Source organism: Nicotiana sylvestris, chromosome 8, assembly GCF_000393655.2.
Source record: "Nicotiana sylvestris chromosome 8, ASM39365v2, whole genome shotgun sequence".
NCBI lineage: Eukaryota > Viridiplantae > Streptophyta > Magnoliopsida > Solanales > Solanaceae > Nicotiana > Nicotiana sylvestris.
Window position 1 is genome coordinate 215,372,418 of NC_091064.1, and position 10,116 is coordinate 215,382,533.

The 10,116-nt window shown below is 36.1% G+C and overlaps 2 protein-coding genes across 2 annotated transcripts; both read right to left on the reverse strand.

The window, feature by feature from the left end:
- Nucleotides 1-689: 689 nt before the first annotated feature.
- On the reverse strand, nt 690-1,556 carry LOC138876339 (uncharacterized). The gene has a single exon (XM_070155251.1). The coding sequence runs from the start codon at nt 1,554-1,556 to the stop codon at nt 690-692; it is 867 nt and encodes a 288-aa protein (XP_070011352.1).
- Nucleotides 1,557-6,519: 4,963 nt separating this feature from the next.
- LOC104232713 (uncharacterized) lies at nt 6,520-9,871 on the reverse strand. Its single transcript, XM_009785972.2, has 2 exons — nt 9,673-9,871; nt 6,520-7,569 (listed from the first exon to the last, which is right to left on the reverse strand). The coding sequence occupies exons 1-2, from the start codon at nt 9,869-9,871 to the stop codon at nt 6,599-6,601; spliced, it is 1,170 nt and encodes a 389-aa protein (XP_009784274.1). The 3' UTR covers nt 6,520-6,598.
- Between the last annotated feature and the right edge of the window lie 245 nt (nt 9,872-10,116).

A 10,116-nucleotide genomic window follows, 5' to 3' on the forward strand; every position in this document is an offset into this window, starting at 1 on the left:
ATCTTCTGTTTCACTTCGAGCTTGACCGAAGAGTCAGTCCCTGAGTGGGGTGGTCCTGGCCCGTAAAATCGAGGATCGCCCTTAAGGTCTTATGGTCTCGAAATGTTGGCAATTTGAACTTCTGTTGTGATCGTCCCTTAAGCCTATTTACATAATAAATCAAGGGTATGAAATAGAAATTTTTTCTAGAAGCATGAGATATCGGCAAGGAAAAATACTACTCTCAATGGACGATTATATATGCGCATATGTTTGACGTTATGGCTCGAGTAACCTATATGGGCACGCCTCAACTGACCGTTTGACCCTTACAATATTTTCCTATCGAGGCCCTGTTTTCATGGAGTAATTTCCTTGCAACAAAGTGGACATTCAAGGGTAATGCCTCCCAGATCTCGAGGCTTATCTCAGGGAACATCGGGTACCTTTGAACTGTCCTAAGCCAGCACGAACAATGGTTGCCTCATTAAAAACCTTGTCGAAAAAACTCATTTGGGACAAAAACCGGTCCAAGGGAAAAAGAGTGCAACGCGTGCTCTAAGATTCAAAGCTTGCGGATCCTTGTCAATAGCCTACAAGTGTTAGTCGAAAAAATAGAGAGAATCGGAATGCTGTCTTACCTTTATTCGAATTTTGGAGGTTTAATGTGATCAGGCCCTCGTGAATTTTGACCTCAACCATTTCTCTTCTCACTTTGTGCGAAACCCAGACCCGTTGCATCCATGGTCCCCATTGTACGGTTGATATTGATCTCTATTCGACCTTGGCTCTCGATCGACGTCCCCTTTGATCCTACCCATAGGCATGGTAGGATAAACGGACCCTGAAGGAGTCCCTAGTTGATCATCTTCGATTCTAATCTTTGACTGGTACCGATTAAGTACGTCGGCCCAAGTAACAGCCGAGTACTCGAGCAAATTTTGCTTCAGCTGACGTGAAGCTATAGAACTCCGAGTGTTGAGACCTTGAGCGAAATCTTGAACGGCCCAGTCATAGGTGACCGGAGGCAAATCCGTTCTCTCTACTTGGAACCGAGATACAAATTCCCTGAGCATCTCGTTTTCTTTCTGCCTTACCTTAAAAAGGTTTGACTTCCTCATTGCAATTTTAATGGCTCCGACGTGTGCTTTTACAAAAGAATCTGCAAGCATAGCAAACGAATCAATAGAATTAGGGGGTAAGTTATGATACCATATCAAGACACCCTTGGACAGAGTCTCCCCGAACTTCTTCAGTAGTACGGATTCAATTTCGTCATCTTCCAAGTCGTTTCCTTTGATAGCGCACGTATACGAGGTAACGTGTTCATTTGGATCGGTCATCCCGTTATATTTGGGAATCTCGGGCATATAGAACTTCTTGGGAATTGGCTTCGGAGCCGCACTAGAGGGGAATGGTCTTTGCACGAACCTTTTAGAGTCTAGTCCTTCTAAGATCGGGGGTGCCCCCGATATTTGATCAACACGGGTGTTATAAGTCTCCATTTTTTTGTCATTATCATCGATCTTCTTCTCCCCGGACTCGATTCTCTTGATGAGTTCCTCGAGCATCCTCATAATCGTGGGGTCAGTCCCCGAGCCACTTTCACCTGGCTTTTCTAGCGGCGGTTCAGTACGCCGAGTATTTACTAGTTCAGCTGTATTTGGAGTCTTATTCTGACTCTAAAATTGAGCGATGACGATTTGCTAAGCTTGTATCATCTCGAATATCACTTGGAGGCTGACTCCCCTATCTCCTATTCCTGGTGCTCTTTGGCCACCAGATCGGGGCTTCCTTGCATGCATTCCCCCGGGGTCTGTGCCTAAATCCGTGTTTACAGAAATGTGTGAACTAACATCAACTGGTTCCATAATTGGCACTTCCCCTGGGTTCATCGGTGGTACACCAACCCCTGCATTGCCGTTTTCTCCAAGATCTTCATTGTCATGAACAAGTATATTTTGTGAGCTAGACATGTTTCAGCTTGAGAATCAAAAAATCTTGACAAGAAAAAGTGTAAAAACTACATGTGTAATGAGAATTGGTAAAGAATAATCACTATTATCTTTAGCCCCACGGTGGGCACCAAACTATTTACCTCGAAAATATGAGTAACAATTAAACTTGATTTGTGGTTTTAAAGATATGTGATTTAGTTCAATACCAATTAATAATCAAGAAATATGAAGTAGAAATGAATGAGATAGGTGAATCAAACCAGTATTACTCAAAAGCAGTGACCTCGAGCTTAGTAACCTCGAAGCGGGCTTGGAACAGTAAGAACAATTAAGTAAGAAAATAAAGTAAGAACAATTGAGCTAAAGACAATTCTGACAAACAATAGACCAAAAAGTAGAGAGTATATTCTTTGCTCAGTGATTAGATCCTCTTACAAAATGGTTGGGGTCCTATTTATATAATAGGGGAACCCTAAATAAGGTATATTTCTATTTACAGTAAGGAATATTCTTGATACAACTATCTAACCACCTAGTACAGAATCGTACAATCCTATTCTGGGATTTGCACCATGATTTTGGGGACGTGGCAGGAATCTAGCTCATTCTGTTACAAATACGCAACGTTACTATTTCGGGGTCGAGGAAACTCGGCTTCGATATTCCTCATGCTCCTATATCCGGGCATCACATTCTGTCTTTGAGCTCGAGTCTGGTCCATCGGGCTCGACCTCGACCTCGCCCTCGCCCTCGAGCCTATAAATCGGGTAGCCCCGTTTTCTACCGTATACAATGTGAGTAGATGCCGATTTGGTATTCCAAATTCGATTGTGGCCGAATTTTGCGGATAAAGAAATGGAGTTCTTCAATATATTGAGGTTGTAGAGGGAGTAATGGCATTTGGCTTCGTTAGTGAAGAAGACGACGGATAACAACGCCCAGAAAAACCAAAACTTGGTTTCTACAATGAAGAAGATGATATTGAGGATTGTTGATATTTTCAAATTTATTGCTCAAAAACTTGTTTTGAATACAAAAATGTGAACAAGAAAGAAGGAACAAAATTAGAAATAAACGGTGGAGAATGAAAAAAAGATTTTATTTTGAGTTGAAAAGTTTCTGTCAATTAGTATGAGAAGATATTAAACCTTTAAAGCTTTAGGATTCCTCCATCGCTGCTGCTGTGTTGCAATTTCAGGTGAAGAATAAGGGAAGTTAGGTTGGGCGAGCGTGCGGGGAAGGGTTCAGATGTTTTTTTGTGTTTTAATCAAAATGATACGTGTCACTTTTTAATTGGTTCATTAGGTAAGTTTAATTCGCGCATATGGTATGCTGCACTAGGTTATTTACTTGATATAATTAATAGTTACTTGAAGTGCCAAAATGATAAATTGGCCAGTTGAGGTATAGCCGTCAAAATGGCTTGGCTCGTGAGGCCAACCCAACCCTGCCCGCTACTTAGGTAGGATTGGGCTAGGAATTTTTGAGCCCATATAAGACTGAGGCTTATAAGCTCGGCCCAAGTCAGCCCGCTGGCTCTTGAGGCATGACCGAGGCTGGGCCTGAGCCGGCCCGTGGGCTAAAAATTAATTAAATTCAAATTAATTGGTTATTAAATATTTAATATTTTAAAAAAGTAAAAACTAAAAAAAACTATTAACTATAATCCTCGTTCCCCATCTTTAGACTAGAATTTAGATTTTTGACATGTATATGATATGACAAAATTAATTTTTCTTTTGCTTAATTAATAACGAACTCAAAAAGTTTTAGTTGGCCAATAATTATATTTTTTCGAAAGCAAATATTACTTTAAGTGGCCAATGATCAGTTTGTACTTTAATATATTATTAATATTTAAACTGCTCTTCAGTATAGAAAAAGATAAATTTTAAATACACATTAAAAAAATTAACCACTAGCAAATTTCAGGAATTTTAAAAAATTTATGGACTATAATGATGAAATCAACAAATGATATTAATCCTATATTAAAAAACCTCAGTATAGGGGTGTTCATGGTTCGGTTTGGATCGGTTTTTCCCTTAAAAGAAACCAAACCAAGTAAGTCTGTTTTTCAAATATTAAAACCAAACCAAACCAATTAAGTCGGTTTTTTCTCGATTCGGTTTATGTCGGTTTTTCGGTTTTTTCGGTTATTTGTTGGGTTTTTGTTAAATATAAGACATGCACTACCAAACACATATTTCAGCGACCACATTTCAACGTAACACTATCAAATCAATTGCCCTTTAAGAAATCTGTTATTTACCAAGATATATTGATGATAATTGAATTAAATAGTGATGAATAATTTAAAGACTTAATTAAAAATATATTATTTTTAACACGAAATGGATTCTTACACTTAACAAAAAATAATTATCAATCAAATTAGAATGTAAAGGTAAAGAACTATACTAAAAGTGCAAACTATTAACATTTACCATTAAATGAAACTTTTATATATATATATATATATATATATATATATATATATATATATATATATATATATATATATGTGTGTGTGTGTGTGTGTGTGTGTGTGTGTGTGTGTGTGTGTGTGTGTGTGTAATAATAAATTTTAAATAGCTACTCCTGTAGTCGGTTTGGTTTGGTTTTTTTCTGATTGAAACCAAAACCAAACCAAATTTGATCGATTTTTAAAATTCAAAACCAAAACCAAACTAAACCAAAAAATATCATTTTTTTTGGTCGGTTTTGGTTTTCGGTTTGGTTCGACTTTTCGGGTTTTTATGAACACCCCTATATGGCGAGATGAAGCAATTTCTGAATTTGAAAATATTAAGAAAATATTCATGTAACTTTAAAAAAGAAGAGCTAGAAATATAAAGAATTTGCATTTCAATTACGAGATTCCTCGTCAAATATCAAACTTTTTTTACGCTCTAAGCAAACAGAAGTTGTTTATATGATTAATCAACTATGTCACAAAAAAAATATTTAAGGATTTAAAGAAATTCTTTTTTCTAAAAAAAATTAAAGGGTCGGCCCGTCCTAGCCCGCGACCCTCTTACGGCTGTGTTGGGCCGGACATTTTAAGGCCTATTCATATGGCGGGCTAGCCCATCCTAGCCTACCAAATTTAAAAGCCCGCGAGGCTTGGGCTGGGCTGGGTAAGCCCGTTTTGACACTTGTTGAGGTGTTTAGTTGATCGTTGAGGACAAATTAAAGGGGTGCTTTATGTATTTCGCCTTTTTTTTTTTTGGTAAAACATGAAACATGATTTATATCCACAAATTCTAAAAACTATCACAAATACCCAACAATACCTTTATCAATAATACTCATTATATTATCGCAAATCATAATCCTGAATATAAATAAATTTGGTACAAAATTATCATTTTTATAATGAACTACATAATACACTATCAGATGACCAAGAAGACGAAGCAGCATTACAAAATAATAAAGGTCGGGCTCTTTTATAAGATATAAAAGTTTAGGACAATTTTAAAAAAATGCAATAGTGATATTTTGGACCATAACCAGCTTTTGGGATTTGGATTTTAGGTTTGGGAATTTACCAAAATATAGATAAAATCTATGACCAAACATGTATTTGCAAAAAAAACCAAATATATTTTGCTAAAATCTATGGCCAAACGAGTCCAAAGTGTTGGCATCATCCTGTTGTACCACAGACAACTCCTATGTCTTCCTTTAAGCTCAAACATTTCAAAAGGAAGTAGCCACACCATTTCATGAGACACAGAAAGCCAATAAAAATTGCAGTTCCGCTCATAAAAAGTTGAATTAGTAACCTTGAAAATAATGCCAAGTATCTGTTGCATGTGAAAATATACTGATCAAGCGAAAATTCTCTATACCGTTAATGGTTAAAAATTAACAATCAACAAGATACTAATTATCTCCACCCCCCCCCCCCCAAAGCCCCGCCAATGAGGACAAATGGAGTATTGACGAAGATGCTTGAGACCAAACACATCCCCTTTACTTAGTAGGGCTTTGGAACGATGTTGACAAATAATTGTTGAATATAGTTACTAGCCTCACAACCCAATTTCCTCGGTGCGGTGTATATCGGCACTTATCAAAATGTGCTAATACCACTTATCAAAAAATATTTACTGCTAAGGCATGCGTATGCAGCATGACAGCCATAATACCATTAGTCAGAGAAGAAAAAGAGGAATTTGAAAGCACGTGGTAGCAAAAATGCTTATATTTCCCCGTTGGACATTTTGCTGTATCCGACACAAAATTCTCGCACCAACTAATGAGATGTGAGAGTTGAATTCGATGAGCTATTTGAACCATAACAACAACAATAATTACCCTCAGTCCTTATTTCCAAACAAGTTGGGGAGATATCTGAACCATAACTAAAAATAAAAAAAATCACCCTTAACATGTAGGTATGAATGAGCTAGAGGGGAAATCTAAGAGCCTAAGAATAGACAGGGGTGGAGGGAGAGCATTAGCGGCAGGCAAACCCAGTAACTTTTACTTAAAACTTGTATTTGTATTAGAAAATTCATAAAATATGTATAAATATTAAATTGTAAATCCAGTAACTAAGATAAACTATGAGTTCGACATGAATTCAGAATCCATAAACTTCAAACTTTACATCCGCTTCTGAGAGTAGAGAACATTTTGACACATTAGAACTATTGAAATGCCTCCATCAAGGGCATGTTTTGAAGCTGCTGAATTTCGAGTGCCCGATTACTAATCATACCGCTTAGCTCTTGATTCACCAGTGTTTCCACATTAAGCTGACTTTCCTTTGTTGCAATTTCAACCTTAAGGTTCTCCAATTCAGTTTTCATAAATACCAGATTCCTTTTCTCATTTTCAATCAGTTCCGCAAGCCTATTCTTCTCATCGTTGAGATTTTTTGTCTCGACAATAGAATTTACTGCATCTTTAATCTCATCAAGCCGAGCTCGTAACCAGTTGACATTCACCTTCATTTTCTCAGCATCCTTGACTACCAAGTAATAGGAGTTCAAGAGATTACAATCAACATCAGTCAAATGTTTCTTTTGGAGTTCTTGGACAACTTTACATATAACTGCTAAAACAGAACTCAGCATTTGGCCTGACTCCAGAGGACAATCCTTTGTAATGTCACCGTGTTTTTCTCGGATGGCAAGAAAAGTTGGTTCAAGACTTGGATTCAAGCTAATTGTTTCTTTCACCAATGTTGTGCTTTCTTCTTGGTTTGCTTTTACTTCTTTAAAAGCAACCACTACTTGTTGAAGGAAATTCACATCAATGCTGCAGGTTGGCTGATTACTTAAATCAGCTTCTTTCTTTGTTTTGTGATCCAACTGAGCACCATTAGTCGTGCGCAGTTCTTCTTGTATCGAGGGACTAACAATTGTCCCTTGAATGCCAGTAGTACGAGGAGGAGGACCTTCACCATTACCGCCTTGAATACTATCAGGTGCAACATCTTCAATTTCCGCCTTTACTTCTGTCGTTAATCCTGGTTGTGGCTGCATAGCTGGTGAAGTATTAATTTGCCCCGACTGACTTTTTTCCACCGGACTTCTCTTGCATACTTTGGCTTTGGTTGATGTTTCGGGCTGATGAATTGATGATCTTAATGATGTTGGATGATCTTGAACACCAGCTGCATGAGGTTAACACATGTAAAGGACCAAATTAAGAGTAACCTAATCACTAAACAAACGAGTTGAAACAAGAACAGCGGACTCGTTAAAAGAGGAGGTCCTCATACGAAGTAACATCGCAAATTATACCCATACCAACATATATCTTTGATTATGCGCATTAGTTATATGTGGATCTACCTCCTCTAAATACTTCAAAAGAAAGTATCTACATACACTCCACTAGATGTACATGCTTGATTGTGCTTGGGGTGACAAATAGCAGCAGGACTCAGAGCCCCGAACGGAATCCATATTATAGTTTCAGCTGAGGAAGCTTATTATACCATGTTCTATGATTGGTGATGCAGAAAACAAGGAACTTACAAAACTGCAACACCAAATGTTACTTTCTTCTTTTTGGTTCTTTCTTTCTTTCTTACACCAAGTGTTACTTGACAAGGAAATTATATACTGCCAAATTTCAGGCAATACAAGAAAGAACTAGCAAAATAATTCTGTAACACACAGTTAAAAGTTTACAAAACAACTAGCGCGACTGATACTTAAAGCTATTGCAATGAACTAAAGCAGAATATGATTGTTCTTCCAAGTTCTTTAGTTTCAAGTTTATAGTTTTCTTTCTTACAGGCTTGGTTACAAAGAACGGGTAATCCAGGATTTCGAGGTAACAAGTGCAACCATTGCTTTAGCGACCGGTCACATAGTTTAAGTAACGTATATATCCAGTTGAATCCACGATATGGGATAATACTGAGTATATTGTTGTTGTTGTATATATCCAGTCGAATGTGGATTTAAACAGTTCAATTTTCCATTAGTAACTAGACAAAATGAACTCCAACAAAGTATTCTTAAGAATCTGTTATTAGAGTAAGTGATAACATAGATTGATAATTTCAGAGCTTAAATCATACTTAAACATCATATTACATTCTCTCTCATCTCATCTTCTATATTTTTTTTTCAGTATTATTTCACAATTTCATACTCTTTTCAACTAAGATCTCCACCCCTGCTCTTCTCTTCCACGAGTGGCTTTACATGCTAACCAGTTTTTTATGGCATTACTTTTAATATTATTTTGTACAATAAAAGAAAATCCAGCCTCCATGCCCTGTATTAAGGGTGTTCAAATTGATTAAAAAGCCTGATTAGGTTTGGTATTGAGTAAAAAAATTCGAACCAAACCGACATATAAATATATAATTATTATACATACTTTTAAGACTTTACATAAAAAAAAAATTTAAAAAATATCTAGAAATATTTGTGATCCTCTCATGGATGTAATATTTAATAAAACTATGAAGTGAATCTATTTTTGTTTACTTTAAATAATGATTTGCATATCACTTTCTCATTAAGTGTTATTGAAATGAGTCACTCCTTTGTTCTTCTATATTTATATTTCAAGATCTATTAAACTCTTGTATCTTTTGCGAATTTGAGATGATATCTTATCGGTAATTTTAAAATTAAACATAATATATCATTATTTAGGTTTCATATATTCGAATAACCTTGAAAGCGTATATCAACAAATAATTATTGTTAGACGACTAAGAAAATAATTACCATGTGTTACTAAAAAAATTCTCCAATAAGAATATTTTAATAGATCATATGTTTGTCAGTTTTTTTTGATTTTACTAAACATATATTCACTCATCAAAACTTTATCTATAATTTTAACAAAGTAAGACTGAAATAATATTGATATCACCGAGAAACCCGAAAAACCCGACAAAATTGAACCAATTCAAATCGATATAATTAATTTTGTTTGATTTTAATAAAACCGAATTAACTCGGCTCATGTCTTTATAACCTTCCAACCCTGTCAAATGATGTCAAATAGTAATAAACAAAATGAAGTCATGAAGTTAAACTTTGACTAAAACATTGTCATTTTGAAAATAAAACTTTTTTTTTTTATAAGGGTGGTGTTCGAGTCAGATTATTTTGCCAGATACCAAGTCATATTAAAATACTTCAGTAGACATTAAATAGTAAAAAATAATTAAAAGAACTAAAACCTTTAAATGGTAAAAAGTGGGATGGGGCGTGTGGGGGGTGGGGGGGGTTAAAGGGTTGCTCACCCGATGCTGAAGTTGGTCTCGGTTTCTGTGAAGAACCACGATGAGGAACATGGGTCGGGTCGGGTGAAGGTCTTTTCCTTGACCCACCACCCGGAAGTTCAGCAGAGGTGACAGAAGACATTGGAGGTGACGAAGTGGTGGTGGCGGCGATAGCGGCGGCGCGTGAGATACTTTGAGGAGTCTTTGGAGGTATCCTCATGATGAACAAAAGGCGTAAAACTCAGTTGGTAAATGCAGTGTTTGTATTCTTACACTTTTCATTTCTGAAAGTTCTAACGTAATTTATAGCAAAATTTCTTACACAATTTTCACTTTCACTTACTAAGGTACTAAAATGCTTACCATAAATCAAAATTTTGACACAATCTCTATCAAATTACTTTTTCAACCAGTAATTCATTATTTTAATATTCTTATTATATTATCATTCAAAAACAGGATATC